General features: G+C 33.5%; 1 protein-coding gene across 1 annotated transcript; it reads right to left on the bottom strand.

Annotated features, from left to right (window-relative positions):
- LOC136029270 (MAU2 chromatid cohesion factor homolog) lies at positions 1-26,978 on the bottom strand. Its single transcript, XM_065707516.1, has 3 exons — positions 26,888-26,978; positions 7,564-9,041; positions 1-442 (listed from the first exon to the last, which is right to left on the bottom strand). The coding sequence occupies exons 2-3, from the start codon at positions 9,032-9,034 to the stop codon at positions 108-110; spliced, it is 1,806 nt and encodes a 601-aa protein (XP_065563588.1). The 5' UTR covers positions 9,035-9,041; positions 26,888-26,978; the 3' UTR covers positions 1-107.
- Between the last annotated feature and the right edge of the window lie 55 nt (positions 26,979-27,033).

Raw genomic sequence — 27,033 nt, 5'->3', positions numbered from 1 at the left:
TTGTTTTTGCATTTTTTTAGTTTAATAAAGAAATAGTTGAAAGTCAGCATGTCTAAACACAACATAAAAACAATATTAAAGATAAAATTACAGTCTAAACTACATCACTATATAGCACTGGTACTTGTCGAAGGTGTTGATATACTCGGTAATCCCGCAGGAATAAAAGAAGGGATTTGCTGATCAAGCCACTGTATCAAATTGTGCTCATTGAGAGTCTGTGCTGAACTCTGATCACCAAGAAGGAGTTGAGCATAATTTGCATGCATTTGATATGCCTCCGCCTCTCTTACTTGATCTCCCAACTGGCCATATAGCTCTTTCAAGATTAAAGAGGCCCAAAGTTGAACATGGTTGTCAGGTATCTTTGAGGCTAAGTGCATAGCTGGTGTTACCATGTTCATTGCTTCGCGGCCGTTTTGTAGAGCCAAAAATATGTGACCTTGAAAAATATGGTTGAATTAAATATCATAAATGTGAAACCAAAGAGAACAGGCTTTAAAAAAATATATTGTACATCTTGTATCTGGTAATTCTTGTGCACCCAGTAATCAGGGATGTACATAGAGGAAGACCTCTGGGCCCTCAAAAATCCTAAGTTTTTAAAAAATTTTCCATAATTATAGTTCAATATTACCAAAATAAAATTTGTCTTTTTTTCTTATTATTCAGATCCCTTCCGAGATTGTTTCATTTTTTTCATTTTTTTTTGGCATATATATATATATATATATATATATATATATATATATATATATATATATATATATATATATATATATATATATATATATATATATATATGTATATATATAAAACGAAAACAATTAAAAATGATTTTTTTAAGGCCAAACGAAAATACTTAAAAAAAGGAAAGCGAATATTTCGAGAGGAGAACCGCCTATCTTTTTCAGCACAAACAAAATAGTATGTTCAAGGAAAATGCCGAAGAAAAACCAACAAAACAAACGCGGAAAATCAATGTGAAAAAAAAAAAAAACAATGAAAAAACAAAGAAATTAAAAGGTAAAAAAAATTCAATAAGAGCCAAAAATTATAAGAATCAAAACCAAATACCTAACAACCATAAAGCGATTCATTTGTCAATGTCCATAACTTGCAAAAATCAAAAAAAAAATTACAATTCCCACCGACGGATACTAACAAATAACTGAGAAATAGAAGAAAAAATTTCATTCACTCAAAACAAAACAAACCAGAGATTAAATAAGTTCGAGAATTATGTCATCCGATTTCTGATTTTAATAGTTGCATTCCTTATAGACACTCTTTAAGATCTAAGCGATTGTTCACGTGGTTTATTATGTGCTGGGTAAGGTGGTTCAAGGGTATTTCAGGGATTACTGAATTATCGTCTTCTCTTTTGAGAAAACTGAAATAAGAATCCTTTATTTTTAAATCACCGGAATATATGTACAAAGCTAGACCTAAATATTAGTATTTAAAAATTTCAACAGCTTTCCAGTAGTGCTGGACAATATCTTTGTGATGTGAAACTAGACTAGCTTTATTAAATAAAATAGTATGTTCCGGGTGATTAAATATGTGTTCTCCAAGGGCAAAATCAAAATTTTCTGCTTGTGAAGGGTTTTATTAATTGAGCTCAAAGTAGTGGCGCTATAATGACTTTAAAAGCACCCATAGGGGGTGTATAAATGGAGCTACTAATCCCTCGCGATACTTTTGCGTGCACCTGGTCTTACACAATACTACAGCGTACCTGTAACGGTATAGTACACCTATATAACGGGGAAAGTTTACTATTGCTTGTTACATAGTAGGGACTGTTTAGTTATACAAATGTTACCTAATATAGTTTTTTTTTCAGGGGCTTGTCAAATCAGAATTTCTTTGGTTGTTATCTAGTATGGTTTGTATGTTACATAATAGTTTCTCTGATCCTATAAAAAACTTAAAAGGACCAGGAAAAAATCTACAGGGCCTCCTCAAGTAAGAACCCGGACCCAATCCTTCATTACCCAATGTTTTCATGTTTTACAAACACACCTCGCCATTTTGTGTCAGTAAACAAGGGATTTTTATCGCAATTTACTATGACCTGAACCGTTATAAAGACTAGACATCTTTTGATTTTCATAAAACAAAGGCTTGTTGGTAAACATAGGATGTACTGTTATTTCCAGGAAAGAGAAGCATCACGTGATCCAATATTCTTCTGACGGGAACCGGGTCATTTTCTAATGTCTCCTGGGGGTATAAAACGGGTACTAGAACTAACTTTCCTATTAGTCTTACACAAGATTTTGAAAGTGAAACATCAAGATTTCTAAAATGGATGCTAACAGAAATTTGAAAATGTAATGGACCTCTGCTTACATGCTTGTGAGTCTCTTTTTATATACCCCCACCTCCCTTCCAAAAAATAAAATGGGCATGCCCAAATTGAGCTGATATAATTTTCTATATTGGAATAGCATCTAAAAACCCCATCCTCTCCTGCATAAAAAGTTTTATCGGAAATATAATAACCTTATTTTTTGTAACTAAATTCATTTCCTATATTAAAGCGCTTTCAAGCGTATTCCATCAGCGGGCTAAAATTCTATAAGCTGACATATGTGTTTAAAAACCGTTAATTACACAACCACTAGGGTAAAGGTTAGCTTAAACCGAACAGCCGATCTTGCGATAGTTAAGTGAAAGGGTCCATTCTTACCATCCGGTAAATTTGAACACTATGATATTCTAAGCGAATCGCAATTTAGAATTTTTTATTATCAGTTTGGCGAGTTATGATTAAACATCTATGATTTTGAGGAGGGTTACCTAGATTCTGATCAAATTGGTGGCTTACGGTTAATCGTGAAAAAGTGGCACATATTTTCATTTGCTATTGCTTATTATAGAGAGAATAAAAGCAAAATTTAATCGCGGAATAAAAATGCTTACGATCAACGATACTCATAAATTCAAAGTTTTCTGTCAGAATATTCCATTTTTTCCATATTCACTATATAGCTTTCCTTCACTTAGCTAGATTATTTGATTCTATTCTAGTTTAGTTGAATTCATTGCCTTTTTGAAGAAACTCTTTTATCGTCGACGGGGGCGTGAAAACTATGGTTTCTAGCATCGATTTAGAAGGTGTGGGGTGCAATAGGAATGAGTTAAATTTAAGTGGGGACATGTCGAAATTAGATTCAAGTTAATTGAAAAACAAACATTTTATTTTTTATTACAAGAATTTTGATCGTCTGCTTGAGAACATGACCAGCTATTTGTGAGCTACTCGAAACTCAAGAACAAAATACATGTAAAGAATGCAATTTCATTTACCATATTATAGAACGAATGAAAGCGAAAAGAAAATATTTACTAACTAAGTTGTCTGTGGATGGATGGATGGATGGATGTGTCAGGTGACGTCACCTGAAAAAACTGGATCAGGTGACGTCAAAACTGAAAAAACTAAAAAAAGGCAAAAACTACAAAAAAAACTAAAAACTAATAAAAAAAATAAAAAAGCTAAAAAACTAAAAAAACTATAAAGGTAAAAACCAATAAAAAACTAAAAAAAAACTGAAAAAACTAAAAAAAGGCAAAAACTACAAAAAAAACTAAAAACTAATAAAAAAAGTAAAAAAGCTAAAAAACTAAAAAAACTAAAAAAAGGTAAAAAACTAAAAAAAATAAAAAATAAAAAAAACTAAAAAAAAGGAAAAAACTGAAAAATAAGCTAAAATAAAGGTAAAAACCAATAAAAAACTAAAAAAAAAAAGGAAAAAACTAATAAATGACGACACTCAAAGAGAAAAAAAAGGCAAAAACTACAAAAAAAACTAAAAACTAATAAAAAAAATAAAAAAGCTAAAAAACTAAAAAAACTAAAAAAAGGCAAAAACTACAAAAAAAACTAAAAACTAATAAAAAAGCTAAAAAACTAAAAAAACTAAAAAAAAGGCAAAAACTACAAAAAACTAAAAACTAATAAAAAAAATAAAAAAGCTAAAAAACTAAAAAAAACTAAAAAAACTAAAAAAAGGTAAAAAACTAAAAAAACTAAAAACTAAAAAAAACTAAAAAAGGTAAAAACTAAAAGAACTAAAAAAGAAACAACTCCGGTACACCGGGATACAAATGACGACCGGGACACAGGGAATATAAATGACGACCGGGACACAGGGACACAACTACAACGGGGACACCGGGGGAAACAGGGGGATATAAATGACGACCGGGACAAAAAAACTAAAAAGAAAAAAAAACTAAAAACTAATAAAAAAACTAAAAAATCTAAAAATCTAAATAAGCTAAAAAAGAAAAAAAAGGAAAAAAATAAAGGAGAAAAACAAAACTAAAAAACGAATGTATATACAGACCGGGACACCGGGATACAAATGACGACCGGGACCCGGGACACAGGGAATATAAATGACGACCGGGACACAGGGACACAACTACAACGGGGACACCGGGGGAAACAGGGGGATGTAAATGACGACCGGGACACCGGGACAGGGAATGGTCGATTAGCAATCACCATCAACAAAGCTCAAGGGCAATCATTAGAATCATGAGGTATAGATCTGAATACAGATTGTTTTCCCATGGACCATTATATGTTGCATGTTCAAGAGTCGGTAAACCTGACAATCTATTTATATGCAAAGACAATGGGACAGCAAAGAATGTTGTATATTCGCAAGTTTTACGTAGTTAAAACCATATATATATATCTATCTATATTCACAGGTGGGACATAGGGACACAACTACAATGGCGCGTAACTATTATGGCGCGTAACGACTTACGCGCGCGGGGGGGCTTGGGGGGGGCGCGAAGCGCCCCCACCAACTAGGTGTTGGGGTGGCGCGAAGCGCCACCCCAACAGCTAGTATATATATATATATATATATATATATATATATATATTTATATATATATATATATATATATATATATATATATATATATATATATATATATATATATATATATATATATATATATTATATATATATATATATATATATATATATATATATATATATATATATATATATATATATATATATATATATATATATATATATATATATATATATATATATATATATATATATATATATATATATATATATATATATATATATATTATATATATATATATATATATATATATATATATATATATATATATATATATATATATATCTTTTTCTGTGCTTATTTTCATACAGATAATAAATGTTGTTAATTGTTTCTTATTTGAATTATTGCACATCTATTTATCTTGGCATCTTTTGACCGCATATAAAACCACTACAGGTCACCACTACAAAATCGAGTTATGAAATGACACAGAAATGTTTACATCGACAATCGAAGCTTGAAAATGCATCAGAAACTTGAAATATTTTTTCTTGAATTTATTTCATATTCGAAATGGCATTTTCAAACAAAATATTCTTTTTTAAATGCAAAAACCTTGTTTTTATGACAAATGTCTATTGATTCTGCCCCATCCTTCGACTCTTGGTGGTTGTAAAACATTAATAATTTATTTTGTTAGTTTTAAAAGGTCTAGATTTTCAATTAGGTATCAAATACCATTAATTAACAAGCATAAGTCGAAGTATAAAATTTTAAAGATAAATTAATAATATATATTATTTTTTCAATTATAATACATTGTATTTGGCGTTTGCCTGTCTTAATGAATCCATATTGGATATAGCATCCGACGCCCCTCCTGCCCAGAATTTATCTGTTGTTTTAATGTTTTTGTTGTTTTTTGGTTAGCCAAGTTAATTTTTTTGTTATTATGATCATGAAGAGATTTTTTGGGTTAATGTTTTTTGTAATTACAACTGAATCAAATAAAATAGCTGAAACAGAAAAATATAAAAAAAAAGTATCACATCCATGATATCAAAATTATAATATCTTGACCCATCAACTCATCTTCGATTGATTAATACCTGAAAACTACGATCGATTTCCTAAGATTTTGCTTCAAGTTGTTCCAAAAATCAAACTTGCAGTATCATATTTTCATCAGTTTTGCTGAATAAAGTCTCTAAAATAAATATGCGAAACTAGTTAGTCGAATTTGACAACAATTTTCATCCCCACATATTAAAACGTTAAAGCTACGACTTTTTTAACTGTTTGGCGCCAAATATTTTTAGTCGATTTTTCGTCGTTCATATCTTCATCATATTTTCTTATTTTAATTCTGTGCCTACTACTACCAAAAATACAGTCTTCATTAAAAAAGCTAAAATCACGATTTTCCCAAACTTTTAAGATAACGCACGGTTGTGTAAGTTTCTACGTAACCAATTCAAATAATCAAATTTCATTGTCCCTATCTATGTTTAAGGGCTATGCTCTCTGGGCAAGTTTCTGTTATATTACCAATTTACCAAGTATATTATCATTTAGTAAAATTTAAACAATCAGGATTTACTTACACTGTTCTCGGGACTTTAGTACATCAAAGAGTTCTTTAAGTACTTTTTAGGAGGGTGAAAACGGTTTCAAGTAGAAAATATTGAATTGGTGCTTAAGCAGACATCCAATGACAGAAAAACATTGTTACAGAATAAGTGGCTGATTATGGTTAAAACCTTCATAACAGCAACATTTTCAGAACTCCCATTTCAACTCATTTTTCCATATTTAACTCAATTAAAAATATGAATTAGATTTTTAAATGGACAAAGGACAAGACTTTATATTGAAGCCAAAAAGATGTAAAAGCCTAGATAGAAGCAATTTTTAAAATATCTAAGATCTGTGCATCTGAACGGTTTTCTTTCCAACCTGAAACAATTTGCAGGGAAAAAAATTATGCATTTGAATCAATGCTTAAGGACACAATAAACATTGTTCTACTGTGTGTTTACAAGTGTCAGCCCTGCTGTGTGTTGCTACAACCAGGCTCGAACTCTGGATTCCATATTTCCAAGCTGAGATCGAACCCATTGCGTGACTGCAAGTTTGCAAAAAAGATGTTATTAGACAATTTGAATAAAATTGCCCAAAAATTATGTAAAATCTAAAATTGGGGATGAGCGGCTGTCCATGGGCCCCCTATATACGTTCTTGGGGGGGGAGAAATCGTATTAAGGAACAGGTGAAAGGGGATTGCCAAGAAATATCCTTTCGGGATATGGGATGAATAAAAATAACTCTTAAAAATGTTTTAAGCAAACAGTTTGTTTAATTAAGGGTTGCCATTAACGTCTGAATTAACCATAGCCTTGTCTTCAGGCCACCCACATCCAACACGGAGTTCAACACGGGTTGTACAGATTATAATTTTGAGTACAGTGTTTTATCGTGTTCAACCTCAGGCAAATGTCTTTTCAGAACCCATATTCAATTATGTTATTCTGGCATGTTAAAATTTGAGGAATCCATGTCTAACACGCTTGGAGCCAGTAAGATGAAAACACTTTAAAGTTTTGTTAGGGTGAAACGGAGAACCTGAAAAGGATCTTTGTCGAACCTGCTCAACAAGCTTCAAACCCAATGCCTGAATTCACTAGGGTATTATAAATGGTAATTACTCACCCAAAAGAACAAGGGAACACGACGTCAGACGATTCAGGTCTTCTGTGTTTGCCATTTTCAAGGTCTCTCTAAGACAGCGTTTAGCATCGTTCAATTTCCCTTGGAAGAAACACTGCATTCCTTGCACAAAGTATGATGCTGCTTTTAGGCTAAAACTTTGCGACGGCAAATTTTCAGGATTTGTCAACTCTGCACATCGAACGTAGTCTTCGTTCCGTCTCATTCTTAAGTAGAGAATCCCCAAATTTAAACGCGTGAATGTAGCAAGCTCAGGGTCTTGAGTAGCTTGAAGGGAAGCGAGAAATTGCGCTTCAGCATAATCTAACGCATCCATACTCATGGCATATAAACCTATAAGGGTTCTCACTTGAGCTATGCTTACTGGATATAATCTGGGAGCACTACGACACAAACTCAAAGCTTGGCCTATCTCTTTAATAGCCTCAGTGCGCTGTCCCATCACAAGATGACAAAGACTCTGATGTTCTAGCAGCAGATACTGCAAGAAGGGCATTAACAAAGAGTTAGAAGAACTAACCCGATTCTGTATCTGAGATAACGCCTTTTCTGCATACTTTAAACCTTTGTCCATAAAACCAGAGTGCATACTATGCTTTACTGATACAACATACACAATTATACACAGTTGCTCACGAGATAGCCAAAGAAACTGGTCTGCTGGTTGTGAAGCCATGCACCACTCCTCATCGCTAGGATATCCAGGTTGTGATATTGTTTGGACACTCTGCTGGAGCTGTTTCAAAAATGGTTTCACTGTCTTTACTTGACCGCAGCTGAGTAAATGACAAACTTGAAGCACTAGCATGAACAGTTTAACATGCTCTCTTTGATGCTGTGTCCCCTGCCATGATTCAACAATTTGATTGGCTTGGGCTAGCAAAGGCAACGCCTCCTGTGTTTTCTTTACAGATAGCAAAAGCATAGCACGAGATAGTATAAATAGCGTCCCCACATATTGTGCCTTTGCCATATTCAGTGCAAATTCAGCTCCAAATTGTAATAGAGATGATGCAGAACTTAAATCTCTTTCAATTGCATGAATTTGAGCAAGTTGAAATAGAAAACGACAATGCCAACTGGGGCTATGATGGGATATTTCAATTGCACGCCGAAGTAAAGGTTTAGCACATTGCATTTGCATATTCTGCTCACAATAAAGTTCAGCTAGAATGGTAGCTATCTCAAATTTGACATCATCAAATGAAGTAATATTCTGAGACAGTCGCCAGGCTTGTTCCAAATGATTTCTAGCTAAGTCAATGTTTTTAGTATGATAAAATAATATTGTACCAAGTTGGAGGTGAGTACGAGTCTCCACTCGAACTGGTGGTTTGAAATGAAATATGGCTTGTAAGCATTGTATACACTGTTTAAAACAAGGCGGTTTGGATGTTCGAAAGTGTTCAGCTAATCCAAGAAGACTAATATACCACGAATCCTGAATGCTCATCTTTTAACTAGAAAAGAAACAGAATTATTAAATATAATCATTAAACTGACTAAAGTTCTTTACACCCTCGTGTGACGTAATATATTGGGTAATGACATCATATCAAATTTCTCGGTGTGATATATAATACTGTGTCAAGTTGGAGGTGAGCATGACTCTCCACTCAAACTGGTGGTTTGAAGTGAAATATGGCTTGTAAGAACTGTATATTAAAACAGGGTAATTGGATGTTCAAAAGTTTTCAGCTAATCCAAGATAACTATGTACCATGAATCCTGAATACCCATCTCTCAGCTAAAAAAGAAATAGAATTATTCAAAAGAAAAAAAAAAACTGAGCAAACTTGGATGACAGCAGTCTACAAAAGAGAAATTATTTTGAAAAGCTTATAATGATATTCATAATAAAAGAGTTGATACCAAAATTCCGACATTCTTAAAAATTTACGATGAAAAAAAGGCAGAGGTGAATGCATATTCTTGTGCATTGTTTCAGTTTTCTATCCCTTCGAGAACACTTGTTTGTCTTTTCTTCCACATTCTCATTCCCCATCGGCCCTAAATTTAAACCTAAAAGAAAACTATTGAAAAGCAGTTTATGAAAGGTTCACGCTGAGTCCATATTGAAATGTTTTGAGGCCACCCTATGCCCTTACTTGAGGACCAAGTATAGTTAATTTAAACCACACTCCAATATTTGGGCATTTTTGACCTTATATTGACCAATGAAGTGAAGAGTGAGGAACACTGCTGAGTTTAGAATAACTGAGGTGTAAGTAGGCCATGAAGGGACCTGTTTCCTGAGTGAAGCTCTAGATGAAGATTGAGGGAAAGGATACAGGGAATAGAACTTGGTCTAATTCATGTCTGTGGCCACCATCACAAGAAGGCCCCAGACTTGACCACTCAGAAGGCTGCCTAATTAGATGGTAACTAATCTCATGTGCATCCAATAAACACTGAAAGGCAAAGCATAGGTGACGGCTGAAAGTGCTCTTTGAAAACCTCTCTGAGGCTGCATCCTGATCTGAATCTAGAAGTAGCTTTATCATGTGCAGAAGTCGAAAATTTATAGTCCAAAAGAGGTATGGTAGGCTGCTCATGATCTTTTATGATTTTCTGTGAAATTGACATTACAGCTAGAGTGTACTTAGTAAGATTTGATTCAACTGCTGTTATGACATTTCTGACCATGACCTTGTCAAATGCTCCACAATCTGCTCTAATGAATGTATTTCTAAGTAGACATGTTGGTCTTTAGATTTTGCCAATGAGAAGACTTGTTTCTCTAGTGTATTTGAGATGCGTTGTGGCAATCTGGTGGTTTGTTGTTACCTGTTTTGAGAGCCTACTTGGTGGACTTCTGATGTGAATTAGCTGATCAAATGGGGATTCCCAAAGCTAAGAAAGAGATTATTAGTTGCCTTTCTTATGCCATTAATAAGAAAAAACTGAAAAATAAAGTTTTTTAAGAAAATCAAAGGGCTATATTAAACCAAAGAGGAGAAAAAATAAATTCATATTATAATCACATAGTTTGTGGTAACGAACTGTAAGCAAGAAGAATCTTGACTTAGTAATAACCAAAACTGTTCAAAAGAATTGATTTGCTGATTCCAAATTTGTAATATTCATTATGTTTAGTGTTACCAATCAATAACTATGAGCCTGAGAAAAATATTACCATATTTCTGGGAAAGGAGTGGAAATGCCCCCAAAAAGTCAAGGAATTGTAATGAAAATCCCACCATCAGATTTAGCATATGAGAGAACCATAGTATAGATGTTTCAAGCTCCCATCAGCAAATATTGAATTTTGCGCTTTTTGCGAGAAGAAAAATCAAGGATGTGTGGTAATTGTTTTTTTTCCAGGGATAATTGTATTGAACCAGTGGTCCTAAATTATCAGGAGGGGGCTCATTTGAACAGAAAAGAAATATTTTTGTGCCCTTTTTAATTGAATAATAAGATTGGAGGGCAAATAGCCTACCTCCTTTGTCCCTTTTATCGTCAAAGTTGTTCAATCAAAATTTTGAGACAACAATTTTGGTCAGCACCGTTAAAAGAGCCAATAACTATGCCTTGGGGGATAGCATGACCTCCTAGAGCCTATGGGAAAAGGGTAAGTTATAAAAGCTGCCCAATGTTCATGCATAATATCTGTTATTGGGAAGCATACAAACATTTTTAGGGGGGATTCTGTGAAGAGGGATTTATTCAGGAGGGAACTTTCCCAGAGAAATTCTACACCAGGGGAACCTGCCAAAATTCTTATATTGAATTCTTTTTATGTGTCTTACTTTCTCTTAGCATTTTAAGTTTACATGTGTACATGTTCTGGTGGAAATTTACAGTAAGAGGGATATCCTGGGAAAGTTTTATGTGGAGGGTAATTTTCATTATGACTTGAAAAACAATAAGAATTTTTTTCTTTTTAATATAAGTATGCTAAGGAGAATTTTTGGGTAGAATCCTTCACAATAAGTTTTCCAGGGGGAATTTCTCAAGAGGGTGGAATTGTCCTGGGGGAATTTTCTAAAGGGGGGAGGCTTATGGATGAGGCACTTTCCCTATCAAAGGATTTTTTATCAAAGGAAACTGAATTTTTGGCATCATTTAAAAGTAATTGAAAGTTAATTCTTAAAAACAATTTTTTTTTTCAACTGAAAGTAAGGAAGGAGCTACGTGAAAATCTAAAGCGAATGGAAATTGTTCTGTATATAAGAGGCGCTACCCTCTCCTCAATACCTCGTTCTTCACGCTAAAGTTTGACTTCTCATCCCAATTCTTTAAGAAAGACTCCTGAAACATAAGGGCCATTTAATTAGAATATGAAGCTTTTTAAAGTACTATAAAATTTTAGTCCAAAGAGCGAGGTATTGAGAAGGGGAATCCCTCTAGTATACAGAATAATAACTGTTCATTTTAAGTTATAATGTTGTTCCTCACTTTAATTCAATTCAAGTTTAAAGCAAACAGGAATCACTATTGATGAGTAAAGGAAACCTAAAACAAACAGAAATTAAAATGAACAGTCAAATAAACATAAAATGAACATGGAATTCCCCAAACAGGAGTAGGGCTAAAATCCCCTATGGCTTTTATGTGCTGGATCACGGAAAATAATTTTTATTTTGAGCAGTGTTTTTTATTTGTCAATAGCTGTTGGTGTGGCGCTTCGCGCCCCCAAGCCCCCCGCCCGCGTAATTTTTACGCGCCATATTAGTTCCGCGCCATTGTAGTTGTGCCCCTGTGTCCCACCTGTGAATATAGATAGATATATATGTTTTTAACTACATAAAACTTCCGAATATACAACATTCTTCGCTGTCCCATTGTCTGTACATATAAATAGATTGTCAGGTTTACCGACTCTTGAACATGCAACATATAATTGTCCATGGGAAAAACAAGCCGTATTCAGATCTATACCGCATTTCTCTAATGATTGCCCTTGAGCTTTGTTGATAGTGATTGCTATTCAAATATTCCGTGTCCCCGTCGTCATTTATATATCCCCCTGTGCCCCCCGGCGTCCCCGTTGTAGTTGTGTCCCTCTCTGTGCCCCCCGGCGTCCCCGTTGTAGTTGTGTCCCTGTGTCTCGGTCGTCATTTATATTCCCTATGTCCCGGTCGTCATTTGTGTCCCGGTGTCCGGGTCTGTATACACATTCGTTTTTGAAATGGTATATGATGAAATAAATTTTTGTATTTTTCCCTTTTTTTTCTTTTTAGTTTATTTTTATTTTTATTTTTTTTTAGTTTTGTTTTTCTCCTTTATTTTTCATTTTTTTCCTTTTTTTATTTTTTTTTCTTTTTTAGTTTTTTTAGTTTTTTAGCTTTTTTAGTTTTTTTATTAGTTTTTAATTTTTTTCTTTTTAGTTTTTTTGTAGTTTTTACCTTTTTTTTTAGTTTTTTTACTTTTTTTTTACTTATGTCCTGGTCGTCATTTATATTCCCTGTGTCCCGGTCGTCATTTGTGTCCTGGTGCTTTGTTGATGATGATTGCTAATCGAACATTCCTTGTGTCCCGGTCGCTTTCTCTTTGAGTGTCCCGGTCGTCATTTATATTCCCTACTAGCTACTTGATGGTGATTGCTAATCGACCATTCCCTGTCCCGGTGTCCCGGTCGTCATTTATATCCCCCTGTTTCCCCTGGTGTCCCCGTTGTAGTTGTGTCCCTGTGTCCCGGTCGTCATTTATATTCCCTGTGTCCCGGTCGTCATTTGTATCCCGGTGTCCCGGTCTGTATATACATTCGTTTTTTAGTTTTGTTTTTCTCCTTTATTTTTTTCCTTTTTTTTTCTTTTTTAGCTTATTTAGATTTTTAGATTTTTTAGTTTTTTTATTAGTTTTTAGTTGTTTTTTTCTTTTTAGTTTTTTTGTCCCGGTCGTCATTTATATCCCCCTGTTTCCCCCGGTGTCCCCGTTGTAGTTGTGTCCCTGTGTCCCGGTCGTCATTTATATTCCCTGTGTCCCGGTCGTCATTTGTATCCCGGTGTACCGGTCTGTATATACATTCGTTTTTTAGTTTTGTTCTTCTCCTTTATTTTTTTCCTTTTTTTTTCTTTTTTAGTTTATTTAGATTTTTAGATTTTTTTAGTTTTTTTATTAGTTTTTAGTTTTTTTTTCTTTTTAGTTTTTTTGTAGTTTTTACCTTCTTTTTAGTTTTGTTAATTTTTTTTTTACTTATGTCCTGGTCGTCATTTATACTCCCTGTGTCCCGGTGCTTTGTTGATTGCTAATCGAACATTCCTTTTGTCCTGGTCGCTTTCTCTTTGAGTGTCGTCATTTATTTTTTTCTTTTTTAGTTCTTTTAGTTTTTACCTTTTTTAGTTTTTTTTAGTTTTTTAGATGAAAATTTTTTTTAGTTTTTTTTAGTTTTTTACCTTTTTTTAGTTTTTTTAGTTTTTTTAGTTTTTTAGCTTTTTTACTTTTTTTATTAGTTTTTAGTTTTTTTGTAGTTTTTGCCTTTTTTTAGTTTTTTCAGTTTTTTTTTTAGTTTTTTATTGGTTTTTACCTTTATTTTAGCTTATTTTTCAGTTTTTTCCTTTTTTTTAGTTTTTTTTAGTTTTTAGTTTTTTTTAGTTTTTTACCTTTTTTTAGTTTTTTTAGTATTTAGCTTTTTTATTTTTTTTATTAGTTTTTAGTTTTTTTTTGTAGTTTTTGCCTTTTTTTTAGTTTTTTTAGTTTTTTAGTTTTTTTATTAGTTTTTAGTTTTTTTTGTAGTTTTTGCCTTTTTTTAGTTTTTTTAGTTTTTTAGCTTTTTTATTTTTTTTATTAGTTTTTAGTTTTTTTTGTAGTTTTTGCCTTTTTTTAGTTTTTTCAGTTTTGACGTCACCTGATCCAGTTTTTTCAGGTGACGTCACCTGATCCACGATCCACAGATCCACAGACAACTTATTTTTATATATATAGATAGTTTTTTTTTTACCAATGTCCTGGTCGTCATTTATACTCCCTGTGTCCCGGTGCTTTGTTGATTGCTAATCGAACATTCCTTTTGTCCTGGTCGCTTTCTCTTTGAGTGTCGTCATTTATTTTTTTCTTTTTTAGTTCTTTTAGTTTTTACCTTTTTTAGTTTTTTTTAGTTTTTTAGATGAAATTTTTTTTTAGTTTTTTCCTTTTTTTCTTTTTAGTTTTTTATTGGTTTTTACCTTTATTTTAGCTTATTTTTCAGTTTTTTCCTTTTTTTTATTTTTTTTTTATTTTTTATTTTTTTTAGTTTTTTACCTTTTTTTAGTTTTTTTAGTTTTTTTAGTTTTTTAGCTTTTTTACTTTTTTTATTAGTTTTTAGTTTTTTTTGTAGTTTTTGCCTTTTTTTAGTTTTTTCAGTTTTTTTTTAGTTTTTTATTGGTTTTTACCTTTATTTTAGCTTATTTTTCAGTTTTTTCCTTTTTTTTTAGTTTTTTTTAGTTTTTAGTTTTTTTAGTTTTTTACCTTTTTTTAGTTTTTTTAGTTTTTTTAGTTTTTTAGCTTTTTTATTTTTTTTATTAGTTTTTAGTTTTTTTTGTAGTTTTTGCCTTTTTTTAGTTTTTTTAGTTTTTTAGCTTTTTTATTAGTTTTTAGTTTTTTTTTGTAGTTTTTGCCTTTTTTTAGTTTTTTTAGTTTTTTAGCTTTTTTATTTTTTTTATTAGTTTTTAGTTTTTTTGTAGTTTTTGCCTTTTTTTAGTTTTTTCAGTTTTGACGTCACCTGATCCAGTTTTTTCAGGTGACGTCACCTGATCCATCCACAGACAGACAGACAACTTATTTTTATATATAGATAGATGTGCCGGTGTCCCGGTCGTCATTTGTGTCCCGATGTCCCGGTCTGTAATTTCGCCAGTCGAAAACATGACGTCAGTCGACACACAAACATGACGTCACTCGACAGACACACACACACAGACAACTTATATATCTATCTATATAAAAATAAGTTGTCTGTGGATCTATGGATCTGTGGATCAGGTGACGTCATGTTTGTTCGCATATGACGTCTGAATTATTTCACACTAATACAAAAGAAGAAAAAAACTAAAAAAGGTAAAAACTACAAAAAAAAACTAAAAAGAAAAAAAACTAAAAAAGCTAAAAAACTAAAAAAAACTAAAAAAAGGTAAAAATCTAATAACTAAAAAAAAACTGAAAAAAATAAAAAAAGGCAAAAACTACAAAAAAAATAAAAACTAATAAAAAAACTAAAAAAGCTAAAAAACTAAAAAAACTAAAAAAAACTAAAAAAAGGTAAAAAACTAAAAAAAAACTAAAAACTAAAAAAGAAAAAAACTAAAAAAAAGGAAAAAACTGAAAAATAAAAGAGAAAAAGAAAACTAAAAAAATATGAATAAATATATATAAAAATAAGTTGTTTGTGGGTTATGTCTGTCTGTCTGTCTGTCGAGTGACGTCGTGTTTGTCCGCATATGACGTCTGAATTATTTCACACTAATACAAAAGAAGAAAAAAAACTAAAAAAGGTAAAAACTACAAAAAAAACTAAAAAAGCTAAAAAACTAAAAAAAAACTAAAAAAAAGGTAAAAAACTAAAAACTAAAAAAAACTGAAAAAACTAAAAAAAGGCAAAAACTAAAAAAAAAACTAAAAACTAATAAAAAAACTAAAAAAGCTAAAAAAACTAAAAAAACTAAAAAAAGGTAAAAAACAAAAAAAAACTAAAAACTAAAAAGAAAAAAAACTAAAAAAAAGGAAAAAACTGAAAAATAAGAGAAAAAGAAAACTAAAAAAATATTAATAAATATAAAAAATATAAATATAAATATAATATAAATTAGCAATCAACAAAGCACCGAGACACAAATGACGACCGGGATACAGGGAGTATAAATGACGACCAGGACATAAGTAAAAAAAAAAAAACTAAAAAAACTAAAAAAATGGTAAAAACTACAAAAAAACTAAAAACTAATAAAAAAACTAAAAAATCTAAAAATCTAAATAAACTAAAAAAGAAAAAAAAGAAAAAAGGAAAAAAATAAAGGAGAAAAACAAAACTAAAAAACGAATGTATATACAGACCGGGACACCGGGATACAAATGACGACCGGGACACAGGGAATATAAATGACGACCGGGACACAGGGACACAACTACAATGGGGACGCCGGGGGGCACAGGGGGATATAAATGACGACCGGGACACCGGGACACAAGGAATATAAATGACGCCCGGGACACTCAAAGAGAAATCACAGACTGGAACACCGGGACACAAATGACGACCGGGACACAGGGAATATAAATGACGACCGGGACACAGGGACATAACTACAAAGGGGACGCCGGGGTGCACAGGGGGATATATAAATGACGATGGCGACTCAGGGAATGGTCGATTAGCAATCACCATCAACAATTGCTCAAGGGCAATCATTAGAATCATGAGGTATAGATCTGAATACGGATTGTTTTCCCATGGACCATTATATGTTGCATGTTCAAGAGTCGGTAAACCTGACAATCTATTTATATGCACAGACAATGGGACAGCAAAGAATGTTGTATATTCGCAAGTTTTACGTAGTTAAAAACATATATATATATATATATATATATATATATATATATATATATATATATATATATATATATCTATATTCACAGGTGGGACATAGGGACACAACTACAATGGCGCGTAACTAATATGGCGCGTAACGACTTACGCGCGCGGGGGGGCTTGGGGGGGGGCACGAAGCGCCCCCACCAACTAGGTGTTGGGGTGGCGCGAAGCGCCACCCCAACAGCTAGTATATATATATATATATATATATATATATATATATATATATATATATATATATATATGTATATATATATATATATATATATATATATATATATATATATATATATATATATATATATATATATGTATATATATATATATATAGTGCAAAATTTTCCTTTGCAGTAAGGATACTAGATTATCAGCATACATCAGGGTTTGTCCAGATTGCTTTTCTAAAAAGCTTAGCAGTCTATTAATAAAAGATTCCACATACGGTATATGGAGAACTTAATCCCCCCCCCCTGTAGGGAGGAAACTGTTATAAATAGTTTTGGAACCTTTATAGGCACTTTTTGATAATTTGACTCCTTTCAGCTCTATGACTACTTGTCAATCTCTGAGCGTTTGGGACCTCAATTGATATTCAAGCCCTCCTGTGTGGACTCTGCCACTCTTTTAAAGAAAGGTTTAGGAAGTGTAAGTCCCCTCATTCCAGATGAGAAAGGAAAGTTCTGCGCCTTTATTCCCCTAGTCAGATCAGTATCAGCAGCAACATGTGTGTGTCTACTCGTTTCCCTCTTTTATGTAGATTTTGGTTAGCTCAATTTTCTCCTCAGAGATGAATAAATGTAGGCCATCAACATTGGCCTACATTTGCTTCTTTATTGGCCCAACCTTCAGTCCTCAATAGATTTTTTTTGGGATGTTTTCTGGGCAAGAGCTAACCATCCCTGACCCATAGCATTCACCAGGTGCCTGATCCATGATACCATCCGCTCATCTTTGCATCTTACCTTCTATGTACCGGACTCTAATTTTATCAAGGCAACACTGGTAGGAATATCCAGAGTGCCTTCAACAGTTCTGGCCTCAACAGCCTTCATAAGAAGAACAATATCTTTGTCCCTGAGGGTTTGCCAATTACATTTCCTGGTGCTTGTTGGAATCAGCTTTGCGTCATTGGCAAAACCCCTTTCCTTTTTGGTACCCCAAGAGTTCCTTTCTTTGCCTTCTCTTCTTTGCAGTGCAGCTGTGCTGGAACGCCCCGTGGGGTTTCAATTTGTGATAGGCTACCCCTATCTATGTTTTTACCTGTTGGTCTAGTTGGTGTGGACACTGGTTTAATGTATGTCAAAGAAAATGTAATGAAAGATGCCAATGCAACCTGACAGCAGTAAGACACACCAAGCACTAAACTACTTTTTATTGAATGACTGTCAATGGCCCACACAGCATACAAATTCTACCATGGAAGACAAGGGACCTGTCAAATTTTTTTAGAGCTTCATGAAGTTAAGATAAGAATAACAGATGTCATATGCAATTAAGAGACATATCTTAACAAAATGCCCTCTGTTGATTCTCCTGGGCAATTGCAATTAAAAATATATAGAACCTTTTAACAGAAAAGGAGTTGCAATATTTTTGAATCAGTAAATAAGACACTGTGGCATCCAACAAAAAGAGTGCAAAAAGGAAAATATATAGCAAAAAGGAAAAAGAGTGCAAAAAGGAAAAAGTTAATGAAAATATATAGGAAAATATATAGCAATAAAGCAAAAAGGAAAAAGAGTGCAAAAAGGAAGTCAATGTAATTCGTGTTAAATTATGGCTGCAAAATGAATGGTTCCTTGTCATAATCTCCACATACATTCCCATTAGGTGCTCATATGGCACAAAAGTTCTTCACCAATACCCTAGCTAAATTAAAATATAACCAAACTTTTGCAGTGCTTAATATAAATTAAGCTACTTTTGGGGAAGCAAAGCCATATAGAGCTGGCAAATGCCTAAGAAATAACTTATGGAGAACAAAGATATTGTTCTTGCTGCTCCTCAGCTGATATGAGCTCCTCCCCACTATGAACAGCAAGCCAGAAAGTTCTAAGAAGTTTATCTTCAGATAGTCCCCTCTAAAATACTGGTTAAATAGTCTGTGAGAGACTCATATGAGATCAATCTAAACTGGAAATTTAATTCTGCCAAACAGCATTGTTTTTTCCAGTTGCCTTTTCATTGTTACTTTTGCAAGAGCTATTTCCTTTTATTACGTGTTTTCTAATGTTTATCTCTTTGTAGTATCCCTTGGATATATGTTTTAACAAGTTCAATTGATTTATTTACAAATAAAAACATAAATAAGACTTTTATCTAACTCATTACCAACTTTGAGTTTAAGGTCTATATTTTCTTGCAATTTTGATTCAATTTAATTTACTTTCTTTAATATAGGATTTAGTGTTCATTTTACTTTCTCCAGTTGTCTGTACATGGCTACACATAGTTCTGATATTAATAACTCATACACAATTTTCATGTTCTCTGATAAAGTTTGCTAAACATTGTGGTTACAGTGCAGTTCAATGTTGAAGACAGCCTTAATGATATTTTGCTAAATAGCTGGTATTCAGACTCTGCCACATCAACACAAGTGATAAATATGTTTACAAGCATTATAGCTTCATGCCAAACTATCATCTGAAGGACTGAAACCCCATCACCATAGCCAAAAAATTTGTCAACTCTCTTTTAAATGAACATACATGATAATTTAAAGCTTATCTGACTAGACATCCTTCAGAGAGTCAGACAGGCTGACAAACTTAACAAAAGTGTTGTAGTATTGATACTCTGTTTGCCTATACCCAATAGTTTAAGGAACAATGTAAAGCTGGTATCAACATTGTTTTTTGTGTCTACTTCTGATTTCCTCTGCATAAGTTACTACAAGAAAGATTTAGCAATCTTATTTGTAAATGCTAAGGTCTTTTAACTATCTCATATGGTGATAACAGCTTAACATTCGAACTTTGAGAACAAAAGTCTTATTTTTTTTCAAAGAACACGTTTGTAGTAATAACTGAAGAATGGATGCAGTGTAAATATTCTAAAACTAGATTTGCATTACCTAGCCAACATGAAGTGTTGCAGCAACCCTTTGTTGCTTTACCAACAAAAAAATAGCAAGAGCAACACTTATGTTAGGAATAGATAAAGGGTTTAAAAATATTAGCCTATATTCACTTTGCAGCCAGTTGAACCTTAAATGTAAATATGTAATATACCCTAAATTTATCAGAAACAAATCAGCACAAGTAGTCTATCTAATATTTCATTATTATCAGATTATCCAGGGCTCAGCTTGTACTACTGATCAATTTTTAATGGTGAGAGTATGGCACTACTGCCTCAAACTCCTCTCCCCAAGGTCAAATCCAGCCAAGACACAGATAATGTTAATTAATTTTCGCAAGTTTCTAAAGTCATGTCCTTTAACATTATATTCTTACTTGCATGTCACTCTTTGTAGCAGGCATGGACCCAAATTTGTCATACCCTCAAATGCATCAGAAGTCAGTGATAGGCTAATTGCCTGGCAAAAGATGCCAACCCCTCATCATTGAAGATGAGAATGGTATAAGAATTGATTTCAAAAAGTATATATTGCCTTAGTAACCAGAAAAATCTAATCCTTTTTACTCATTGATTGTACTGTATTAGATTAACAACGCTTCTTGACTACTAAGGTCCCTGTGTTGGCCCTGCAGTGCATTTCTGCAGCATGATTCAATCTCTGGGTCCCATATTACGAAGCTAAGGTAAAACCCACTGCGCCACCACAGGACTTTACTCATTGACATTATTAGAGGTTAGAAATTTGAATATCTTCTTATAATGCCTAATTAGTACTATATATCTATCCCAAACTTTTAAAAATCATATTGCTGTAGCTACTATTTACTATAATAATTGTAAAACCCAGTATGGTAATGTATTTCTATTTATATTTCTTTATAACTTCAAAAAGACAAATTTTCTTACCCTCAAATGTGTCAGATACAAAGGATCTGCAAAAAAAAAAAAAAAAAAAAAACATCAACTAGGAAAAGTTTCAAGCTTCTTATCAACAAAGATGGCAAAAATCTAAAAGCAGAATGTTATCTTCAAGGTCTCTAAGTCATCTCAAACTTTTAATCCAAATTCTTTCTTACAATCTGCACATCCTTAAATGTGTCTTACCCTCAAATGTGTTTAGATTTTGTGGTAATTAATGTAATAATTGTGATTTTGTTGTAATAATTAATGTGGTTAGATTTTAAAGGTAGAAGTGGTACAAATTCTTACCCTCAAATGTGTCAGATACAAAGGATCTGCAAAAAAAAAACACCAACTAGGAAAAGTTTCAAGCTTCTTATCAACAAAGATGGCAACAATCTAAAAGCAGAATGTTATCTTCAAGGTCTCTAAGTCATCTCAAACTTTTAATCCAAATTCTTTCTTACAATCTGCACATCCTTAAATGTGTCTTACCCTCAAATGTGTTTAGATTTTGTGGTAATTAATGTAATAATTGTGATTTTATTGTAATAATTAATGTGGTTAGATTTTAAAGGTAGAAGTGGTACAAATTCTTACCCTCAAATGTGTCAGATACAAAGGATCTGCAAAAAAAAAACCACCAACTAGGAAAAGTTTCAAGCTTCTTATCAACAAAGATGGCAACAATCTAAAAGCAGAATGTTATCTTCAAGGTCTCTAAGTCATCTCAAACTTTTAATCCAAATTCTTTCTTACAATCTGCACATCCTTAAATGTGTCTTACCCTCAAATGTGTTTAGATTTTGTGGTAATTAATGTAATAATTGTGATTTTGTTGTAATAATTAATGTGGTTAGATTTTAAAGCTAGAAGTGGTACAGATTCTTACCCTCAAATGTGTCAGATACAAAGGATCTGCAAAAAAAAAAAAAAAACATCAACTAGGAAAAGTTTCAAGCTTCTTATCAACAAAGATGGCAACAATCTAAAAGCAGAATGTTATCTTCAAGGTCTCTAAGTCATCTCAAACTTTTAATCCAAATTCTTTCTTACAATCTGCACATCCTTAAAATGCTGGGGATAGGCGATTCGAGTACCTGCAATCCTCGCGGGTCCAAAATCCCCGCCCCCCAAGTTCTGAAAACGCTAAGACAAATTGACATCTGTCAGCTGAACCTTAGATGAGTTTGGTGCATATAAAGCCTCAGTCCAAAAAGATGAAGAGCTTTGCATGAGAAAAAAATATAGCTGTGTCAACTAAAGGCAACATTCAAAAATAAGTGCATTGAAAACTGACCAAACACATGCTGAAAAGGATCCAGAGTGGAAACCAAGTCCCAGTCATTTCAAGAAAGGAAATGTTTACAAATTTGTTATAAATCTAGGTGATTCATTTCACCAATTTTTACTAATCCAAGAGTTTGAAGTTTTGAACCCAAGCATGTCAAAAACCCAAGGAACAGGCAGCCACCAAACACATAAAGCACTAGGAATTTCAGAAGAACTCCTAGAGCTACCACTCCCTTGCCCCCATTGCTGGGCCAGGAAAAGCCTAATAACAGTACAGTAGACAGGAATGCAACAAATATAAGTGCAATACAAGGAAATGCCAGTGGTTCAAATAATGGCAGAAGTTCCCCCATCTCAGCAGTAGCTCTTTCCCCTGAAATTCAAGCTGTGCATGACCTAGTCAAAGGATGGATGACAGCATGTAATAACTATCCTTGGACCTTGCCAACATAAGATGCAAACTTGACATCAAACCAAGTATAGATGATGTTCAAGGTTATGTTGATGGACCATGTCTTGACCCTCACCAAAGACTTGAGATACTTGAACATGCTTCATCCAGCTCAGGTACCACTTTTGAGCAACTGAAATAGTTGGTCCAAGATGAAATCCTTGCAGTTCGTGAAAAAGACAAGTGAAAGGAAAACATAATTGTAAGAAATCTGCCAGAACAGGCAGTAAGTGAGGAAATTACAGCTGAACAAAGTGACAAACTGGAAATACAAACTCTTAAAAAGTTGCCTGAGAACAGCTGGGCCAAGACTTATCAGAGTAATCAGGCTTGGCCCAAGAAGCACAGCAGATAAAAGTCAGAAGTAGCCATGGCAGGTACTGTCCACTACTGATTTATCTTGCACCTGGACAAAAACAACTCAGAAACCAAATTGTAAACAAATCATATGATTGAGGGAAAACCTAAACATATTCTTCAGAAATGATGCATCACAGACATATAGACAAATTCAGCATGGACAGGTCCCACCCCAACCCACAATCAAACAGGCCCCAACATACCAACCCATCATCAAGTGCTTCAGAGGACCAAGACAGCTTTGAACAAACAGCCAAGTTTGGGTGAACCTGAGAAAAAAAATGCAAAGCAATGCAATAAATCAAGCTACAGGCAAGATGTATCATCTGACAATAAAAAAAAAAAAATATTTGAAAGTTATGCATTCAAATGTTGACCAGCTTATGTCAAATTTCAACAAGCTGAAATTAACCATGAGTGTGCATAATCCTGATATGGCCTTGCTAATCAAAGTTAAGCTGAAGTTTTCTCAATGTAAGCTACAGAGGCAGGAAATATATATTGACAGCTATAGCCTCTATAGCAATCTAGAAGACAACAGGAGAGGCTACTCCATCTACACTAAAAATGACCTAGCTACACAAAAACTGAACACACCAAAGACAAATACAATCACCAAAGCCAGATTCATACAGATTACCAAGCCAGGCCATCTCAGTAACAGACATAAATATCCTTCTCAGAGAAAATGCCAGCACAAAGGGAGATCTCCTCTGTATGGGTGATTTGAACCTACCTGAACTGAAGTTGACCCCAACAGAAAGCCCAAACCACCCCTTTGTTTAACTGATAAAAGATATGTTCTTGACACAGCATGTAGCTGAACCAACATGTTACAGAGAGGGTCAGACTGAAAACATACTGGACTTGAAAATGTCAACAAATCCTGTTAGCATACTAGACATAAAGCACCTGCCTCCTGTTGGGATAAGTGATCACTGATGTCTTATGACAACAATTAGTGTGCCAACCTCAACCAAATGCTTCCAATGTAGCAAATGGTAATACACCTGTGTTGACTTCCTAAAGTATAAAGAAGTAATGCAGACTTCTGACTGGAAAATAGTCAAAGTTGCACAAAGCATCAATGAAAAAATGGCATGGTCTATCAAGTCTGCAACAAAATGGAAGAAAAGACTTGCTCCAAACACCTTCCCCAGACTAGCCTCCAAGATGAAATGGCTCATCAACAGGAAATCTAAAAGTTCAAGAAATGGAGGAAGACTGGTTTAATCTCAAACCATGAAGAATGCAAAGAGGCAAAAAATTTGGTTCAAAGTTCTTCAAGAAAGATAACAAGCACAACTGAACAACCATAATGTCAACAAATCCTGGTAGCATACTAGACATAAAGCACCTGCCTCCTGTTGGGATAAGTGATCACTGATGTCTTATGACAACAATTAGTGTGCCAACCTCAACCAAATGCTTCCAATGTAGCAAATGGTAATACACCTGTGTTGACTTCCTAAAGTATAAAGAAGTAATGCAAACTTCTGACTGGAAAATAGTCAAAGTTACACAAAGCATCAATGAAAAAATGGCATGGTCTATCAAGTCTGCAACAAAATGGAAGAAAAGACTTGCTCCAAACACCTTCCCCAGACTAGCCTCCAAGATGAAATGGCTCATCAACAGGAAATCTAAAAGTTCAAGAAATGGAGGAAGACTGGTTTAATCTCAAACCATGAAGAACACAAAGAGGCCAAAAATTTGGTTCAAAGTTCTTCAAGAAAGATAACAAGCACAACTGAAAGGAAGATGGCATCTGAAGCCAAAAGAGCCCCAAAAAAAATTTTGTAAGCATGTAAACTCCAAAATCACTTCTTGCCAAGGGGTGCCAGATCTGATCAACAAGGATGGTGGCACTGTATCAAAGGACAAAGAAAAAGTGCAACTCCTCAATGACTTCTTTGGCTCTGTTTACACCTCCCAGACAGCCACACAAACAAAGACAGCTGCCAGAAATAGCCCCAAGATGAATGAGATCCAAATTACCCCAGCAAATGCTCTGAACAAACTGAAGCCCAACAAGTCTCCTGGACCAGATGGCATCCATGCCAAATGGCTAACCAAAGGAAAAGAAGAACTTAAAGAGCCCCTTTTGCACATATTTCAGCTCTTGCTAGAACACGGGAAACTACCCACTGATTGGAAGACAGCTACAGTATCCCCAATCTTGAAAAAAGGTTGCACAAAACTCTAGTCTGCACAATCATTGAGTACAGAAACATAGCCTGGGGTCCATCCTACATTGGTGACTGCATAGCAATGGAAAAGCTTCAACATAGAGCAACCAGAATGATGTCAGGCCTAAAAGGGAAGCCATATAAAGACCATCTAAAAACTCAAAGCTGCCAGATCTGTCATACAGATGTATGTAACTGAGGAGCACCATTTGGATGTTCAAGATGAAAGCTAAAATAGAAAATCTGCCCTTTCAAAAGTTCTTCAGGAAAACAGCCATAAACTAAACCAGAGGCCACTAAGAAAAGACATAAAAGCCAGAAGCCATAAAAATTGCCTGTGCAAACTTTCTCTCATTGGCTAATCCTAGCCATCTAAATCTACATAGATCATGCACAAAATTATAAGCCTATTGTCTATGTCTTAAAATGTAGGCCTATGTATGTATTGTAGTCAAGATATATCTCTGAGATTAGGCACTGCCCATGTACTGGGGTCTTACCCTAGGGTAATATACCCAGTAGTCAGACAGCTAATCATTCATTCAGGTCAACGTAAAAAAAAATCTATGATACCACCAAGAAAGTTGGCCTGTTTCACCATTAGGTATGTCAAATCTTCTTAAAATGAAGGGGAATCACTTTAGTATTTCAACTATAGGCTATAAAAACACTAACTATTTCAAATACACTGATAGACAATAAAGATGCCTATTTTTGGATACACATTTAAAGTTTGAGTATAATCTTAGAAAACAGGTATTGAAAAGTTTAAATAAGTCCTGACATGGAAAATGACATACCTTGTCCAAATTGCATCTTGAATCTCAATATAGCTGTCATTTATGTTATTATGTCATTATGAACCTATCCCTATTTCCCTAATGTGTCAGTATACATCCTGAATTGTAAAAGGACATTGAAATCTCTGTGAGTCTCTCTATTCTCTAATTGAATTAACACTCTGTCCAAATAGCCTAATAAAAAGTTCATTAAGTGTATACAATTCAGGGTATAGACTATATTTGTGCATTAGGGGGGATGGGTATAAAGTTTACTTCCACTGGAAAGAATATTGGTCTATATTAGGATTCAAAATGTAATTCTGACTTGAAATATTTGTCTTTAGAGTCATTAATTTAAAGCTTAGATAGGTCAGTAATTTAAAATTCTCCATAACCTATGGATCATTAAAATCTTACAAATCACTTTTGAGGCTAAAACACTTTCCTTGTGCCTCATTTTTGGAATAAAAATATTGCAAAAGGCTATCAAGAGTCAATGTATGTATTAGATTAACACTACTAAAGTCCCTGCATTGGGCTGGTCAATGTTCTTTGGAGGAGTAATTTAAAAATGCCTTCCTATTTGATTATTCAAGCTCTAATTGGGTGAGTTTCACTCACCCAATTAGGCTAGGCTACCTGTTTTTACAATGAAAAAAATTCTTTCATCCAGGATTTCATTCATTTTCAAAAACAACTGAAAGTAAACAATCATTATAAAATATAATCCTACTCAATTTTTTCAGCAAACGAGGGCTATTCAGATTTAGCTTTTTTGCTTCACTTTTGATTCTCAGGAATAAATTATTGGCCTTCTTCTTAAAAAGTTCTGTTTCAGCGTTGACAAGAACGGTTCCAGGCTCCACAAAAATTTAATAA

The sequence above is a fragment of the Artemia franciscana genome, chromosome 7 (assembly GCF_032884065.1).
Source record: "Artemia franciscana chromosome 7, ASM3288406v1, whole genome shotgun sequence".
NCBI lineage: Eukaryota > Metazoa > Arthropoda > Branchiopoda > Anostraca > Artemiidae > Artemia > Artemia franciscana.
This window is presented reverse-complemented; position numbering and strand designations above follow the sequence as displayed.